The sequence below is a fragment of the Poecilia mexicana genome, unplaced genomic scaffold, assembly GCF_051168715.1.
Source record: "Poecilia mexicana isolate PSO_F unplaced genomic scaffold, ASM5116871v1 scaffold_1, whole genome shotgun sequence".
Taxonomy (NCBI): domain Eukaryota; kingdom Metazoa; phylum Chordata; class Actinopteri; order Cyprinodontiformes; family Poeciliidae; genus Poecilia; species Poecilia mexicana.
In genome coordinates, this window is record NW_028263370.1 from 5,470,449 (window position 1) to 5,489,005 (window position 18,557).

At 40.6% G+C, this 18,557-nt stretch overlaps 2 protein-coding genes across 6 annotated transcripts in view; both read left to right on the plus strand.

The window, feature by feature from the left end:
• The window catches only part of grk4 (G protein-coupled receptor kinase 4), a 55,530-nt gene extending 47,419 nt beyond the window's left edge, over positions 1–8,111 (plus strand). Inside the window, exons 12-16 of the mRNA XM_015008904.2 lie at positions 166–374; positions 1,861–1,998; positions 3,220–3,357; positions 3,531–3,662; positions 4,672–8,111. Of these exons, the coding sequence (XP_014864390.1) occupies positions 166–374; positions 1,861–1,998; positions 3,220–3,357; positions 3,531–3,662; positions 4,672–4,728 (674 nt within the window). The 3' untranslated portion in view covers positions 4,729–8,111. The remainder of the gene's footprint in view (positions 1–165; positions 375–1,860; positions 1,999–3,219; positions 3,358–3,530; positions 3,663–4,671) is intronic.
• A 231-nt stretch (positions 8,112–8,342) lies between these two features.
• htt (huntingtin) overlaps positions 8,343–18,557 on the plus strand; it is a 35,277-nt gene continuing 25,062 nt past the window's right edge. For all 5 annotated transcript variants that reach the window (XM_088014196.1, XM_088014298.1, XM_088014258.1 and 2 more), the window contains exons 1-13: positions 8,343–10,130; positions 10,961–11,044; positions 11,985–12,105; positions 12,858–12,917; positions 13,028–13,107; positions 13,273–13,411; positions 13,513–13,654; positions 14,456–14,634; positions 14,717–14,921; positions 15,511–15,588; positions 16,074–16,456; positions 18,166–18,292; positions 18,364–18,479. In XM_088014196.1, coding sequence (XP_087870322.1) covers positions 10,033–10,130; positions 10,961–11,044; positions 11,985–12,105; positions 12,858–12,917; positions 13,028–13,107; positions 13,273–13,411; positions 13,513–13,654; positions 14,456–14,634; positions 14,717–14,921; positions 15,511–15,588; positions 16,074–16,456; positions 18,166–18,292; positions 18,364–18,479 — 1,812 coding nt within the window. In that variant the 5' untranslated portion in view covers positions 8,343–10,032. The remainder of the gene's footprint in view (positions 10,131–10,960; positions 11,045–11,984; positions 12,106–12,857; positions 12,918–13,027; positions 13,108–13,272; positions 13,412–13,512; positions 13,655–14,455; positions 14,635–14,716; positions 14,922–15,510; positions 15,589–16,073; positions 16,457–18,165; positions 18,293–18,363; positions 18,480–18,557) is intronic.

Genomic DNA, 18,557 nt, shown 5'->3' on the forward strand with positions numbered 1-18,557 from the left:
CATCAGCTCCTTTCTTCCCATTTCGACTCTTTCTGTATACACTTTTGCTATTTGACATTTACTTAACCAGAAAGTAACTCATAAAGATTAAGAAGTTGTAGCCTCGGTTCTCTGTCGAGCTGCTTTACGTCACGGTCCACCCGCTGCTTCTCGTCCGCTCCACAGCTCCCGAGGTGATCCAGAACGAGAGCTACACCTTCAGCCCGGACTGGTGGGGTCTGGGCTGTCTGATCTTCGAGATGATCCAGGGCCAGTCGCCCTTCCGGAAACGCAAGGAGCGGGTCAAGCGGGAGGAGGTGGACAGACGGGTGCGCGAGGACCAGGAGGAGTACTCTGATAAGTTCTCAGAGGATGCGAAGGACATCTGCAGGCAGGTGAGGAGGAAGAGACTGAAGGGACAGATGTCTCTCTGTGAGATCAGGGCAACGGTAAAGAACCTCTATAATCCATAGACACTTTGCAGCCTTAGTTGATATTAAATTATGTTTTTTTTCTTGAGCTGTAAAAGATGCATCCTCTTCATGGGACATAGAAAAGTGTCTTCAGTCAGAGGCTTCTTCAAACTCACTGTAATACAGACCGCTACAGGAGATCTTTTCATCCATCACCATCCAGAGTAACTCTTTGAAGAATCTTGAATTAATGAGTTACAGCAGCCTTTAATTTTCCTTCAATAAAGTATTTTTCAATTGAATTGAATGAAGCTTAGAAGGAAGGTAACTTGTGTTTTCTAAATCTTTTATGAGAAAAATAAAATTATTTTTTTCTGTTCAGGATTTAGAGCAAAGAAATGCAAACTTTTATCAGGAAAGACGAAAGCCATTCCTTTATGTCATTTCCGTATTCATGGAAAAGGAAAATAAGTAAAGCAAATCATTCTGAACAAAAACTGATTCCTCGGTTTACTGTCACTTTATTGTGGAGGTTTTATGCAGATATTTAATTGGAACGTAGAAAAGTGAATTTTCTAAACTAAAGTATTTCTTATTTCTCTTCTAGATAAAAATATTGCTCATTTATATGTCATCTGGACTATAGTAGAGATGCACAGGCTGCTGCAGCCTCTGAACGCAGCACAGAGATGGAAATCAAGAAAATGTATATAAATTACACATTCTCATTTATAACAGTACTGACCATTTGTAATTATTTCAAATAATTATTTTGTCTAACAAACTGTTACCTACCGTCTCTATTTCCCCTAGTGTTTCATATGGACGTATTATTTCCCTTCACAATTTTGAAGAGCGAGCCACTGAGTGTGTGTGTTTCTGAGAGCAGGGCATTTTTTTTTTTTTTTTTTTTTTAAACTTAGTGGAACATTTTGACCCACAGTTCAGCATTTTTAAAGTCTCCCCAGTGAGAAGAGGAGTCAGGGAGACTCAGGGAAGAAGGGGCTCTGCGAGAAAAGGGTAAAAGGTAAATATGGAAGAGGAGAGAGCGCAGCGGGAGAGGGAGGGACGTCGGTCTCCAGGACGCCAGAGGGGCGGCGACTTCTACCGCCAGAAATAGACGAGTGAGCCGAGTGGGTGACGAGATTTAAAATCGTCTAGGAAACTTTGTGTTATTTACGCAAAAGATGTAAAATGCAAGGCAAGCTAGGTTTTATTAATATTAACTACACTCTCTCTTGCTGCATTAGTACTTTGCAGTAGGGGTTTGTGTTTTTAATGTTCATCTCTCCTAAAGGTCTTTGAGAAAAGCGAAAAATGTAATTTCTCTAGCCGTTTCTTTGTTGCCCTCCTCCCCAACAGGAAACCTACTAGCCGACGCGTCATTTTTCGCCTGCCTCTCTTCAGTCGGACCTTTTGAAGGTTCAGATGTTTGAATCTGTTTTTCCTTCCCCCTGCTGGGTTTCAGCTCCTGGCCAAGGACCCCAAGGAGAGGCTGGGCTGTCGGGGTTGCGGGGCCACCGAGGTCAAGCAGCACCCCATCTTCAGAAACATCAACTTCAAACGGCTGGAGGCCAACATGCTGGACCCTCCCTTCATACCAGATGTAAGAGAGATGGACACACACACACACACACACACACACATCCATGCACACACGGCACATTGAGGCGCAGTCCGTCTGTATGCAGGAAATGCCATTGTCAGAAGGAAATGAGTTTATCATGGCAGCCAGTGGCTGTGGTGGACCCAGTGTGTGATTGTAGTTTAATTTCAGCTCAACAGCTCAGTTTGTATGACATAAACTGGACCAGTAGGTTTTTTTAGTTATGAAAGTTACATCATTTGAGAGACTTTGTCGATGGTCAAATCATAGTCTTGCGCATCGTCTTTGATTTGTTTTTGTTTGTTATGATCAAATGAAAAAATTGCGACGTGTCTTTGTATCCAGCCTCTCTGAAGTGATGCTTTGTAGAACCATTTTTTAAGTATAGAGTCTTGCCACAGATGCTGAACGGTATTTAGGTCTGAACTTTGACTGGGCCATTCTAACATGATTATGATCTAAAACCAATCTATCATAGTTCTGGTTGTGTACAGGATTTAGAGCTGCATTGAACGATTATTCCGATAATAAGCTGCATTATTGAATTAAAAAAAATGGCACATTCAGCTGATTTTTTTATTTATTTAACCACTTAAGCTTATTTTATACAATATCTAATGAACGCTTGATCATTTGCAGCTAAAAAGATACAAAGTAAATAATTTAATAAACTCTTTCTGCTTCACTTCATGTTGTAGCGCTGATCTGTTGATGATTTTTTTCAATTTAAAAGTGGATATGAAAAGGTGTTTAATAACAAAATTTTACAGAATTTGAAACTGAAACTACGGCAGTGTAAGGGTTCTGGGTGGAAAATATTTACAAAGGTTTTTCATCTAAAATGCTTAATGTATATATTCTTTGCACGGTTTGGCTTAATCACACCTTGGAGAGTGTTTATCAGCATATGATTATTCGATGACTAAATTAGTTGATGATTATGTGGATAATGGATTGATCATGATTAATCCGATTAACTGTTGAACCTCCAGCCAGTTCAAATTTCACATCCTTACGCGTGTTTGTCTCCCGTGGCTTTTGGCAAACTGCAAAGAGCACTTCTTATTGCTTTCCTTCAACAATTTTTCCAATGACTCAAGCGGCTGCAAGATTTAAAAGACTTTTTACAGATTTCGCACTTGTTCATTGTTCTTCCAGCTGCTTTTTCCTCCCTTACGTGTCTTACGTCCTTCGTTTTGCTCCTGTCTGTCCCCCTCTCAGCCTCGAGCCGTGTACTGTAAAGATGTCCTGGACATCGAGCAGTTCTCCACCGTCAAAGGCGTGAACCTTGACCCCACGGATGACGACTTCTACTCAAAGTTTGTCACAGGCAGTGTCTCCATCCCGTGGCAGAACGAGGTACTGCAGCCTGAAATGACGTCATCCTAGAAGTCCCACAGAAATGACCTCACACAGGAATGTCTGATAGCTACAGAATAGAAAAAAAGTCTGCTTCCTGAGTGTTTGGTTGCCTTGCAGTAGAAGTAAGGTATTTAAAAATATGACGTGGGATTTGTCGATTTTGCTCGTAGATGATTGAGATGGAGTGCTTCAAAGAAATCAACATCTACGAGACCGACGGGATGCTGTGCCCAGACCTGGACGTGAACCGGCCCAACCCTCCACCAAAGCGGGGCTTCTTCTACCGCCTGTTCAGAAGAGAGGCAAGTGCTAGCGCTGCGGCGACTGTCCGAGGGGGTGGGGGCTAAGGTACTTCCTGCTTTCCTGGCTTTCCTCTTTTGTTGTCCATCCCGCAGGCCTTGTCCAAACTCAGAAAGGACATTACTTCACATGGAATCTGAAGGTTTTATTAATGCACCTTTGTGAGTTTGTTAGAATAAGGCCTGTCTCTTGTCTTTATCCTTTTTCTGGGGTTGGCAGATTCACTACTTTTTATGTCCTCTGTGGTATTCGCTGTAAAACTGGCATTTTCATCTGGGAAGGCAGAACAGGAAACATTGCTTTAGGAAAAAATTAATTTCAGTGTTTATCAGTCCTATGGAGTCATACTCCAGGAGCAGCTTCACTTTTTATCACATTTAAACTACAAACTTCATGTTACAATGTGATTCTTCTCCTATTTTTATAAAGTGAAAGGATAGTTTTTGTCTTTATGTAGTTATTTATTTTCATATAAAAGCCACCATTTAGCCACCTTTCATGATTCACCTAAATATTGTATTGCATTTTCCCTTCACTTCACAATTATTTACTACTTTTTGTTGGAGCATTACATAAACTCTAAGTGAAAAGACTGAAGTTTTTGGTTGTGACATTTGAAGAATTTTGCAAAACAAGCTTTAGTTTCTCCTGCTTTTCCAAACCAGTGGATCATCTCCTTCTGCCTTCATTCTTTTTTTTTTTTCATTTTGTCTTTCAAATATGTAAAATATTTTCTTCTTTTACATTAATTGTCTTTAAAATACATATTGGCTCATGTTAGATTTTTTTCATTTAAATCTTTTCAGACTGTATTTCTTTCCTTCTTAATTTTGCCGCAAAATCCCAACTAAACATTTTCATTCCATGTTTTTTGGAACTTATGAAAACATTTTCTCATTAAAAAGAATGTCACATTTTCTTAAATATGTGTTCAAATTTAGTGATGAAACTTGTTAGTCAATTTGCATGGTTGTTTTTCTTTTTTTTTTTTTTTTTTTTTACTGCTTCCAGGTCTGTCTGAAGAGCGGCTACAGTGACGACGAGACAGAAGGGCCCTCGCGACTTTAAACCACTCCGTCCCTCCGCCCGCACCCCTCCGCCGCAGAGCTTCACCACAATCTCCAACCGAGCGCGAGAATCTTAGGAACTCAGTGAATGTCGACCTGTATTTATGAGCTGTATTAAAAGTGTATTATAGCTAAAGAAAAAAGTATGACTTTAAAGATTTTGTACATTTGTACTTGAATTTATGTCTAGATGTATATTTTCACTAAAGGTTGTATTGTACAAAAAGCCATAAAAGTACCACTTGAATGCATACATTACCTTTTTTTCTTTTGATTTTTTTTTATTAATATTATTATTTGGAATGAGTATGGATAATGTTCATTAGGCGGTTTCTTTCAAGAAGCACATTTTAGTTTCATTAGTCTTTTTATTTTTCACAATGTAGCATCAGGCCTTCTTTTTTTTTCCCATTCTTTTTTTTTATATGTGCCGTATGTTTGTCCTTAACTTGATCTTTGTTAGCACATTAGCTCCACTTTATACCAAACTAACTTTTAGTCGCTAAACGCCTGAAGTCGCAGGCGGATCTCAAACTAGACCCAAGGGATACAGTTGGAACTTAATCCAGGTTTTCATCACTGTTAAAGCTGTGATGCTTGAACTTTTCCCGGGAGTGGAACAGCTGCAGCAGCGAGTCTTTTTAAACCATGCGTACAATCCGTGCGAACGGATAGGATGAACCAGATGTGTGTGTCCGGAGACTAGTTTGCGGTACGTGTTCCAAGTCATTTTTAAGATCGCGTGTATTTATTTTTGGGAATCTGTGCAGCAGCTCGGTATTAATAAAACACAGAGCCAACGTTGAAATCCGCAATTGATGTTGGAATTTCAAATAAATCTTCCCAAAGCTCCAGCAGGGTTCAAATCGTAAAATTTGTGATGCCTAACGGCGTTTCCAACAAGAACACACCTGCTAATTGCATATCTGTTACAGTTTTTTGCTCAAGGTGATCATTTTATGGTGATTTATGATTTCCCCCTTTTTAATTCAGCACTGCGCTTTCACTTGCTGCTCTGTTGTTAGGCTGAAACAAAGTAGACAAATTTTTCCTTGGAAGCTAAATAATTTGCTACCCTTGTTTTTGGAATACAAGAAAAAAACAACTTGTTCTGCTGATAAGAGTTGCATGATAAGTCATCGCTTTTTGTGTTAGAGCACAATAGTTAAAAAAAAATCACCACCTTCAGACTCAGGCAATCTGTGCATCTGCGCATTTTCCACTTTTAAATTTTTGCTGAGAAGGTTTTGAGACGTGCTGTGCTTTTTCTTATTCTTTCAGTTAAATTTTGGTCTTATGTCTTCAGACTCTATTCACCCAATATTTCTCTGGCTTGTCCAAATGTTCAACAGAAAACTTTAGGCTGGCTTAAATGTGCTTTTTCTTCTGCGGCGTAGTGCGTGCTGCCAAGTTACATTAATTATTGTTTTAATAGAAAGACATTACCTGCCCATTCCAGGTCTTTCGGAAACGCTCTGTAAGTGGGCCTCGACTCTCGGACCACTTTCTGGTTATTCTTTTGGCTCCGCTGTCTGAAATCTTGTGGAATGCGCCTTGTCGTGACGAGTTTATAGTGAAAATGTGTTGTTTCCACTACTGGGAAAAAGAAAAAAAAAGTTGATGTATTGAGTACTTATTTACTACAATTGCGATCATCAGGTTTAAAGATGATTTTTCTACATTTCTCTCTTACTATTGAAGAAGTGTTTTTCCCCCCCCCCAAGTAAACCATCAGACAATTTCTTCCCCGTACTTTTCCTTTTATGTTCATCTCTAGATTTTGCTGTAGAAGCAGATGCCGTTCAGCCCCACCCCGTCGCATTCAACACCCGTTTTTAATGCTGTGAATACCCCCCACTTCAGCATGATGGCTGCACATTTGTGTATATTTCACCGTTCGATGACGCGGCTTTGCTCCACTTTGTGAATTAGACTTCATTAGCTCTACTTTTGTACAGTTCAGCAACTTTTAAAGAGAAATCCAATTCACACGAAAGCGGTCTGTAATTATTCATTGCAGTTTTTAAAAATGACATTTGAACTTGAACATCTCTCAGATGCGTTCAGACTTAGAGGCTGCATACGTCTGATAAGGTGTGCATTGAGTTCCCAGTCGATTAAACCAATGTGTTCTGAAATTTTTCTTTTTTTTTTCTCCCAGAAATCAGATATGAACATTTAGTAGTTTCTTGCTTATTTGATTCCTGAATTTGTCTTTGTTGTCCTTTTTTAAAAAGAAATCTATAATTTGCTTTGCTCTCAGGCAGACTTTGAAGCTGGTTTCATTCATGTAGATTTTAGCCTCAAAGCAAGCTTGTAAATTTTGTATTTCTAACATGCAACTAAAGCTCCGAGGTGGAAACTTAACTGCGTCCCATCACCCATGCCTGTATCTTTGTTTGTAAGGTATTTCATATCAATCCACATAGGAGTGAAGATGTTCTATCAGATCCATTGCACTGTATGACATGTTTTGACAATGACTTTGAGAAGTGTCTTTTAACTGTTCTGACAATGATACCAAAAGCAACCTTCTCCAGATTAAAACATTTTCCTTTTCTAGAAGAATTTAAAAAAAAAAGCCAACAGCCTTTATTATAAATGTGCCAATTACCAATTTAGTTTCTGACATCCTGCCTTCGTATTTTTTTAATACCTCATTTACTTCCCATCCACTGAAATTTCTTCATATACATATAAAAAGGAAAAAAAAAAACGTAAAAACTTAAATCAGCTCAACTGTTTTGAATGTCCGCACTAAGTGCATTGTAATGCCTGTTTAAAAAAAAAAAAACAAAAAAAAACATGTTTTATTACTCAAGCATGTATCAATTTGTAATACTTCAGGATCCTTGTGTACTTAAGTGATGACCTTCTTGTGCCAACATGTGTCGCTGGTTATCGGAGGACGACTTTGTGAATGGCCGGGAGTGACCAGTGGAGCTGGCCTGTTGGATAACAAATGTTCCTGGTTTGTTCCTGCCTTTCTGTCAGAGCGTTGGTGGCGAGTCAAAACTGGGATGAGGCTCGCCAGCAAGCGCCTACAAAGTGGAATATCACTTGAATTAGTTTGTAGGTAATGCAGCCTGTACAAATTCAGATCTTCTGCAGTTTTATTTCTGTAGTGGGGTGGGGGGAGGAAGGAAACGTAGAATATTATATTTACAGCAAAAGGAGGATGAACAAATGGATTTTTGGTATTCAAACAGGGAGTTGATTTTCTTCTTTTTTTTTTTTTCATGTTCAGTCTGTACAGTCATGTTATTCAACCACTGCAGTCATTGTTAATTCTTGTACAAGTTATATCACTGGTTGTTGTACCATATCTGACATTTGTAATTATGAAATAATACACTGCCATTTGTATTAAAAGAGGTGTCTTAACTTGTTTTTCTTCTGTCGATTTGTTTGTGAATGAAAGGTGGAGGTGAAGTGAAACTTTCTTTACAGTTTCTGCTCACTGTAAATTAAAGTTAATTTGTTCCTGTCAGCTGATTGTCTTTACAGTTTTCTTTATTTTCTCCCAGAGATGAACCTTTCACCTGTGGCGTTACGTAAATTAATCAGCTGATGTTGGAAAGATTACTCCTTCATCTGACTGTGGAGGTGTGGCCAAGACCAACGGATTCACCGTATGTCTTTTTAACCAGTTAATCGAATAAGTTATGCAGCATGTTAATGTAATTAGACTCTCATTATTCTGTATTTGTTCAGCTGAGGAGACAACACTGCCACCTGCAGGAACATAAGGCTAATGACGCTTTAAATACAGCAGGTGGTGTGAAAATATTACTCTAAACCCAGAGGCTTAGTGGCAAAAGTTAGGCATTTGGTATGAAAATTAGCTGCATTAGGCATGATTCTGACATCTGGATGGCGACAAAATGCCAATACGATTCTTGGCATGTGTACGGTACATGAACCAGCACAGACTGGTGAACTGCACCAGCTCTGTTGTCTGTTAATTTTTGACAATAGTATATTAGGGGTTCACTACGCCATCCAGGACAACACTCTTAAGAATGCCAATCCAAAATGAAACGGCTGGGATTTTTAGTATTGAAATAAATTATGCTTTTGTATGTATTACACTTTCTAAATGATGTAAAGTCTGTTCACATATCTTTGCTAAGGTCAAGTGGCAAGTTTTAGATTAATTTCACAGATGTAGCTTTCTGCAAACACTCACTGTGATGCGATGGCAGCGGAAAAATGACTGGAATCTCATAAAGCTGGATTACAACCTAGTATTCTACAGCCACAAGCGATCCAAATTTACCTTCCATTCTAAGAGGTCAAATATAATTATGCCAGAATAGTTGATGCCCACACACAAAATATTCTGATTTATGTTAAGGGACATCTGCCTGTATAATTTTGACTCCGGGTGGTTTTGGAAAAAAAAAAAAAAAAAAAAAAAAAAATCACAATAAACTTAAACTTGTGCACTTAATTCTTGTTAAAGTCCTTCAAAGTTCTTTTTAGAATTACACTGGTAAAAGTGATAAGTTATATAAACTTATGATCACTGTGTGAATGCAGAATAACTACAATCATTGTAAGTCTATAAAACTTTAATAAGTTGTCAGTTAAATTCAAGTTTATAGGCCAAGATGTACGATTTAAACCATAGAGATGAAATAGATAAAAGGACTGTACAAAAAGCCATTTTTGATCCGTGTGACAGGCGATAGGAATGCCAGTCTAATCTAAAACAGACCTTATGCGCTAAACAATGATCTCAGGTGGTTGTTAAGCGCTGGCTTCAAAAAAAGCGAGAAAAGAAACTGCGTGTGACTAACAGAAAAATCACAGTTGACAGTTTAATATCCTATCTAGGGTTTTGCGAAACAGCCTCCTGATTTCAATGGTCCCATGACAGCAACAATAACATGAGGCAGAACAACGCAGCAGTTCATTGGCTCTCTGACAAATCAGCCAAAAGAAAGCCGCACACTGATTGGCCACTGAGTTTTACGTCCCTCCCCGACGCTGCAACTTGTCACCACTTCCTGGTGTGACTGCTGGGAAGAACGCATTTGCTGCATCAAAGATGGCATATTCTCAGCATATATTTGGTTCTGTAAGAGTTAACATTGTGGAAAAATAAGCGGCAAGTTGACAGAAGTGAAAGCGGAGAGCGGGTGGTAGCTGCCGCGGGCAGCGTTAACCCTCGTCGCGCTACGCACCTCCTGCTCTCTTAGCGGTAACTTGTCCCCTCTACCTTACTCTACAGTGCTAGCTGGTTAGCGCAAATAGTAAATATTAGCTTCTCGGGCAAGCTTTCTCGTTGTGGATTGCTAAAATGGCCACCATGGAGAAGCTAATGAAGGCCTTTGAGTCTCTGAAGTCATTTCAACAACAGCAGGGACCACCGACAGCAGAGGAGCTCGTTCAGAGACAGTAAGTGTGTTTTTTAGATGCTACAAAACTGACACCGCTGCGTTACGGTTAGCCTAGCCCGCTAGCGATGCCAGTGTCAACCCCCCCCCCCCCCAACCCCCTCGGGTAGTTTGTATATTACCACATAATCTGATCTTCTGTTTAATCTCATAAGACATTTCAGGAACATTTCTTTATTATATTAGCGGGGCTATTTCTCATCATGGTTATAGCAAGCTTATATGTGTTGTGACCAACGCTTAAGCCGCTCACGCACCTGTGCGGGGTCAGAAAGAGCAATTTAAAGCATTTTTGGTTGTGTTGTGAACTAGATTTGTCAGAAAGCTTTAGAATGATCTGTTTAAATTAACACTCTTCTAACTACCACTGCAGACCAACGTAGCTTCATAAAAGGGGGCAGGTTCACTCCTTGGAGTGATGTAATGGTACCATCCTGATGGATAGCTGGGAGGATTGTGTTCTGGCTCTTTGTGATGGATGATATTAAGTTAATTGGACTTATAGTAGCATACCCACAACTATGGGTGCAAAGTCATTAATTTTAGATTTTAATATTAAAGTTTGTAGTCCTGCAGAATAAAATTGGTGTGAAATTTAAGATTTGTAATTTCTGATCCCATTTTTATTTGAATAACACTGTGATTCCTTTTCTGGCTTCTGTCTGTTTCTTACTGTATGTATTAACATCTATTTATTTTATTGCATAGTTTGTTTTTATAATCTGTTGGGTTGCAAGCAAAGAAGTGTTCAAAGAAACCTTTAATAACTGTGCGTTTCTCCCGGCCTTTTCTGATCCTCTTTGACATTCTGAATTTGTGATGCTTTTACAGAAAAAAGGAGCAAGCTGCAACAAAAAAGGACAGAGTGACCCATTGCCTGACGATATGTGAAAACATTGTGGCTCAATCACTGAGGTAGGCCCTGATAAAAGGACTAAAATGACTTCTCATTAGTGGCTCTTCTCATCCACTCTACAGTGGACAAATCTTACTACAGTGTTTTTGTAGTTTATCTTTTCAGATTAAGTATAGAAAGTAAATTCTCACCCAGATTCTTTTGTTTGGCAGTTTTCATTTAAAATGTTTGTATATGTCTACACATACGCAAAAATATGGCCTAAATCAAGAGCTTTTTTTAAAGACAACGTGACGAAGGAACAATACTCTGTCAGATTTTGAAGAGCTGCCTTCGAGTTGGATTTGTTTTAGAACCAAAGGCAGAGAAAATAACTACTGCTGGGAAATTGGTTTTTGACCACAACAAACCCATTCCCTTAGAAGGAGATAGCTTTATTAATATTACACAACTTTTAAAATTTTTATTATCAGCGACAATAATCAGTCATGTGTTTTAAGAGAAGCTTGGCTCAAACTGGTACAGGAGCAAAAATAAGCGGTAAGGGGGTGTGATAAAAAAAAAAAAAAATCTTGGAAAAAAAAAATTAAACTTGAAATTGAAGATAAGATTTCAGTATTTTGTACAGATTTTTGTAAAAACATTAGGCCCTGTTCTGACCAAATTAAAGAATTTAGTTTCCGCTGCACTGATGGGTTTATTTTATAAGCACACCATGACAGCACTTAAGTGTCTAGCCCCAGTTTTGTACATTAAAAAGACAATTTTGTTGCGGTTTTTGTTTTCATAGCCAGCTTTTGCTTTCTCCTGCATTTACAATATTTGACATGCAAAGGCATCCTTAGTGTAACATTGACCAAATCTTCCTAATTATGTTACTAGATCAGCAGAAGGAATGGAGGCAGCTTCTAGTAATTTATGTCAGTCAGTCACTTATAAAAGTTTTCATGCTTAATAATTGCTTGACTGTTGGTGTTTTTTTTTGGGACCTGGAAACAGAACATCTCCAGAGTTTCAGAAACTGCTCGGGATCGCCATGGAGATGTTTCTTCTCTGCAGCGATGACAGTGAATCAGATGTCCGTATGGTGGCTGATGAGTGCCTGAACAAAATCATCAAAGTGAGTCATATTTTGTACATTTTGTGATTGTCCAAGTTTTGAAGCTGAATTTTGTTGTTGAGTAAATCCGATGCCTAGCTAATTTCTTTTTTTGGACCAACTCTTCTTATTTAACATGAAAAGAGAGAAACTCATACTGAAATTGTATAAGATAATATGGAAAAAGTATTGTAACTATAGTTGCATAAAAACAAAAATTGGACAACCTGACCTATTTGCTTTTATTCAAAACAGAAAAGCAACAATTATTCCCACTGCTGCTAAAATATTACAGTGTTCTTTTTCCAGTTATGAACGTTGTATCTAAACTTGTATAATTTACATGCAACATTTAGTATTAAAAGAAGCTTGTTCTCTGGAGCGCTAAATCATGGTCTTTTCTTTGGCAATAGAATAGAATAATAATAGAATGGTCCAGTTGCCTGGAGAAAGACGTTTCCCTGATTGCAAGTGTGCAGTTTGTTGTGTTGGGGGTTGGAAGAACAGTGACAGAAAATTGTTCCTGTTTTGAACTTTTAGCTTTCTGATTGGGGAACAGCCATGCCTGTAACAAAGTAGAACATCCAAAGATTTGTGGTCTTCTTGTTTTAACTTTAGTCTTTAATTGTAAAATTGCTTGTAACTAAAAAAGAAAAATAGCTATGGTAAATTCCAATTGTTATAAAAAATACAATTGTAATTGTGCAGAATATCTTAATAACTGCTATTATTGAATCATTTCTGCTATTTACTAGACTCTTTTTACTCCCCAGGCTCTGATGGACTCGAACTTGCCTAGACTGCAGCTGGAGTTGTACAAAGAAATTAAAAAGGTATTAATTAAGGCTCAGACCTGGTTATGTTTTGTTTAGTCCATTTTGTTCACATAAGAGGAATGTAAAAGTTCAGTGCTTTGTTTAATGTGGTTCTCGTACCTCGACAGAACGGTGCCTCACGGAGTCTGAGGGCAGCTTTGTGGAGGTTTGCTGAGCTAGCCCACCTCATCCGACCCCAGAAATGCAGGTAGGCACTGTAGCACTTCCTTATGTTACAGTGAACTCAGAGGTTCAATCATTTTTTGCTAGCAATAAAATGCAATAGTTATTTTTTCCCAGAATGCTGGAAAAACATCATTGTGTGAATCTTTTTAATTTTGTCATGTTTGTTCCATGTGTTTCTGTGGTCCAGACCTTACCTGGTCAACCTGCTGCCATGCCTCAGTCGGATCACCAAGCGTCAGGAGGAAACCGTGCAGGAGACGCTGGCTGCAGCGATACCCAAAATCATGTCAGCCTTGGGAAACTTCGCCAACGACGGCGAGATTAAGGTATCCGACTCAGATGAGCTCATTCCTGTTTGTTGTTAGCGATCCTCACACTTTTGAAACGTGTCATTGTAGTACCGTAACTTTGTGGGGGGGGTTTTCAGGTGCTGCTGAAGTCATTTGTTGCCAACCTGAAGTCCAGCTCCCCCACCATCAGACGGACAGCAGCCAGCTGCGCCGTCAGCGTGTGCCAACACTCCAGACGCACAAGTTATTTCTACACCTGGCTCCTTAATGTGCTGCTGGGTAGGTCACACACAGAATGACACACTCCAGAGTTGATTTGTGTTTTTTTTTTTTTTTTTTTTACTATCATAAGGATCAATTTTGGTGATTTACAGCGCGACTGAAACGATTGATCGCGATGAATCATTCACTGAAATAATTGTAATCAAAATTAGCAATTGATTCATTGTTAACTGGAGTATTGCTGAAAGAACCATACAGTCAGAGCAGTATTGTATTTACGACAGCATTCTGCTTTTAAGATAACAAAAACCAAAACAACTTTTGTCTGTAAATGTGTTCTACCCGGAACTCCTCAAGTAGCATAGTTTTAGCTTTATCTGGTTCAAATTGTGTGAGAAAATAAAATCAATATTTATATGTATTGGTTAATCCAGAAAATAAGCAACAGACCAGATTTACACTTTATTAATACGTTGAGCAGAAAGGGCTGAGCTTTCTGCTAGTAAGATACTAACAATATGTTATTAGCATCTATTTTTCTTTTTATCTGGAGATGCATTCTTTGCTACAAATAATCAAGTGTACACTAAGGGAGTGTTATGTTATTGCAGTTTAGGTAATAAAGTGTTTATTCTCTTATTTAAAAATGGAATATAACAGCTTATTTGCATCTTTCAATCAATTTGCAATGTATAAAAATGACTTGAATAAAAAAATCCGCAGAACATTGCGATTATTTTTGTCCGAATAACTGATGGATGAATCAGTAACTAAAACAATCGTTAGTTGCAGCCCTGCTTTATTTGGAAAAAAATAAGCTAACTCACACATAATCTTCCATGTCTTCTCCTCCTTCAGGCCTCTTGCTTCCAGTCGATGACGAACACCCGAGTCATCTTATCCTGGGGGTGCTGCTAACGTTTCGCTACCTGATGCCCCTGCTGCAGCACCAAGTCAACACCAGCAGCCTCAAAGGGAGCTTTGGAGTGATGAGGAAGGAGGCCGACGTCCAGCCAACACCCGAGCAACTCCTGCAGGTCAGATCAGTTGTGTTTCTTTTTTTTTTTGTGCACTTGTGTTTTCGTTCTCCTTAGCTGAATGATTCCTGTGTGCCTGAAGGTGTACGAGCTGACGCTGCACTACACGCAGCACTGGGATCACAACGTGGTCACAGCCGCCCTGGAGCTCCTGCAGCAGATGTTCAGGACTCCCCCGCCGGAGCTTCTGCACGTGCTCATCACGGCCGGCAGCATTCCTCACGCCACCGTGTTTCGTCAGGACACGGAGAGCCGCGCTCGCTCGGGCAGCATCCTGGAGCTCATCGGTAATCCCATCAATCAATTGGGACAGATGGTTCATCCCTCTAATGCTTAGCGATATGGGCCTTCAAATATTTACTCAGTCAACTAGCACTTAGCGCACCAGTCGACTGGCTGTCTCAGGTGGCCTTTAGTTCATTCGTGCGCACTGTTCTGGTCAATCTGTTCTCCATTCCAACTTCTGCTTTGGTCTAACTTTGTGCCTGTCTTTGCTCCCCAACTTGCCTCCTTTTGTCCGTGTATAAATATCTTTGTTTCCTGCGACGCTCCATCGGCTTTTGCTGCTTTTTTCTCTCACGTCTTGTTTCTGTTTCCTGTTTTTCTGCCTTATGCAGCGGGGGGAGGGTCTTCCTGCAGTCCACTTCTTCTCAGGAAACAGAGAGGTGACTTGTTTGTTTATGTTGTGCTCACCTCGACTTACACTCTCCAGTTTAATGGAGGTCCTGGGCAACCGTGCCTTCAATTTAGTCTTTTGAGGCCGTAGATTACCTTACCTTACGTGTTTCGATTCTTCCAATAAAAGAGCATGCGGCCGTATCTTTCTGCTGCACGCATCACAATCTCTTTAGCTGAGAATAAATCTGAACTTTCCAGGTAAAATTCTTTCTGGAGAAGAGGATGGGTTGGAGGACGACCCCGAGAGAGCAGAAGTCAACGCGGGAGCCTTCACAGGTGAGACGTCTCCATTGTCTGCAATTAAAAAAACAGTAGTAATAATGTGAAATTCTGCAAACACAGAAGGCTGTGCTCTAGGAACATAAATATGGTACCTTGCAGAAATTCACACAAACCCTGATGTAATTAATTGAAAGTTTAAGTTAAACTCTCTGGCCTCTCACAGCTTTTCTTCCAGAATTTTCTTTGTTTCGGTCCATCCATCTTCCCTGTTCCTATTAATAAAAACATCCCCCGTATCATGATGCTGCCACCACCACCACCACTACGGAGGATGAGTAGTGTTAGTTTGGATGGGACTCAAATTCATGTAAACTTAAGAAACTTGAGAATATGCAAAGAACATATCGTCACGTGCTCCAGTTTTTATTTATTTATTCTTTTACATAACAGTCTGTTGATTCTCCTATTCTAATTCGGTGAGATCATTTTTACCACCTTTGTTTTTTAAAGTCTAGTTTCTTCCCGTGTTCTTTGGGCAGACGGCTCGTCTGCTGCTCAGGTGGACATCATCACAGAGCAGCCGCGCTCTTCGCAGCACACGCTGCAGCCCGGCGACTCTGTGGACCTCAGCGCCTCCTCCGAGCAGGGCGGCGGAGGCGGCACGTCCGCATCAGGCACCCCCGAGTCACCCAATGAAAACGAAGAGGAAATGCTGAGTCGAAGTTCCAGCGGCGCCAACGTCACCCCGGAGACGGCCGACTACACCACACCAGAAAACGCCACCCCAGAAGGCGGGGGGCCGCTCGGCGAAGGCGGGATGGCGCTGGGCACTAATGATCGATCGCTCCCACCAAGCGACTCGTCTCAGACGACCACAGAGGGACCGGATTCGGCCGTGACGCCTTCGGATGTAGCAGAACTGGTCAGTAGGACTCTCTTGCTATAAAATGCTTTTCTTCTGGATCCGCTGTGCGATTGTGTTTAGGGGAAGCTGCGGTTACACTGATTAACCCTGACATGTGGGGGAAGCTGCTTTTGTTTTTAGCTCAGTAAAATCACAATCTCACCATTTCCCTGTGAAACCATTTTTGATAAAGCAAAAAAAAAAAAAGGAATTTTGTAAAAATACTTCTGAACAGATTCCATCAGTACGCATCAGTGACATTTAAAATATGCAAGAAGGAGACTAGTGAGAGACATCACCAGGATGCCTTTGACTACAAGGTTCAGCAGCTCAGATGACCCCACAAGTTTTTTACTCTGTGCGAGGTCCGGTGGGGTCGCACTGACCCCGTGTGCTCTTTTACAAGTTTTTTTGTGTGGTGTGTGTAGTTTTGGAAATCGACAGTCTGACGGGACAACCCCCACACTTCCCAGCTGCCCACGACATTTTCTGTGCTCCTCCTGAGACCGCGTGAGGGTTAAGGAACAATACCGTTTATTAGAAACGGAAGAAGTTGTCAAAAATGTTTTGTTTTTTTTCCTTTTCTGGCCTGTTTTCTCATAAAACACCTCAAATACAGTCATCACTGAGGTCTTTGGTTAGCAATATTTTCTTCCCACAAAACAACAAGACCCCAAACCAACTCTTTTCCTCTCTAATGGTTTTGCCTTCCCCCTCTTTATCCTTGACCACACCTTGCCACGGTCGCGGCCCTCCCTGCAGCAGGCAGTCCAGCCACCTCCGCTCTCGCCGACTCCCACCGAGGGTCCCGACGCGCCAGCCAGCAGCTCCTCTGTCTACACCGCTTCTTTCTCCTCGTCGTCTTCTCTGTCTGTCTCGTCCTCTTCCTCCTTCTATGCCACCTCCTCTTCTAGCACTAGTGACAAGGTCAGGTGATTTGAAAAGAAAGGGTGGCGCCTTGCTTGTTTCTGAAACCTTTGGCTTCCCTCATTTGTTCGTTTCTACCCCTGCACTCGATTTCCTGGGCTGTGATGGCATCTTTTCCTCTTGTTGTCATGGACGGTAGCTTGCGCCTCCTTTACTTTTTTCCCCCTCATTTTGAACGATTCTCTCTCAAAAGGCAGATGCTTTTGAAAGACGGCGGTTATGACCGAGGATGTGACTGGCTTGCAGTGAGTTGTAAAAGATGAAGCATGAAGAGTTGTTTTTCCTTTTTTTTTGTTCGTCCTTAGATCAGATTCTCTGTTATTTGAAGATGCTGCAGAAGACTTTTGCTCCAGTGAGAAGAGCAACATGTATTTGATGTCCCTTCTTCTGGTCAAACATTTTTTTAATAAAGCTTAGCTTAAAATATTCTAATGAGAACTTGTTCCTGTTAGGATAAAAGCAAAAGCTTGATTTTCCCTGTGTTATAGAAGCTGCATTTGTGTGAAATCACCAGCCCCCTGGTTCCTACTGTATGTACTAGATTTGCTGTAAATTGTCTTTTCAAGCATGATTCAGTGGACCTTTAACTTTAAAGTGCGTGTACCACGTAAAGTTTGGATTCTCTCTTATGTCCCCGTCTTATTTTCAGCAAATCAGATCCAGTAGTTTGAAATTCGACGTGTTGCTTTTGCATGCTGGCGTTTTTCCTACTGAGAGAAACTTTGGCTTTTTGTTGGGAGTTTTGTTCGTGAACCGAACTTTTAATTCTCTCATGAAGACGTTTCGTGTGTCAAACTAAGGTCCTGGACGGCAGCGAGAGCCAGTACTCCGGCATGCAGATAGGAACGCTACAGGATGAAGAAGACGAAGGAGCAGCGCCTTCCTCCCAGGAAGAACCCTCAGAGCCGTTTCTGCAGTCGGCCCTCGGTAGGCAGGCGGCTGAATATGAAAACCCGTGTAGATCTTTGTCACCCTAACAAAGACGTTTTTGCGTCCAGCTCTGAGTAAGCCTCATCTGTTCGATGGCCGAGGTCACAATCGTCAGGGTTCGGACAGCAGCGTGGACCGCTTCATTCCCAAGGATGAGCCTGCTGAACCCGAACCTGATAATAAGGTACGCCCACGGTTGTGGTCAACGATCGAAGAAGTAAAATCACGATTTGTTTCTGATCGTTTTATTAAATGCCTGGCA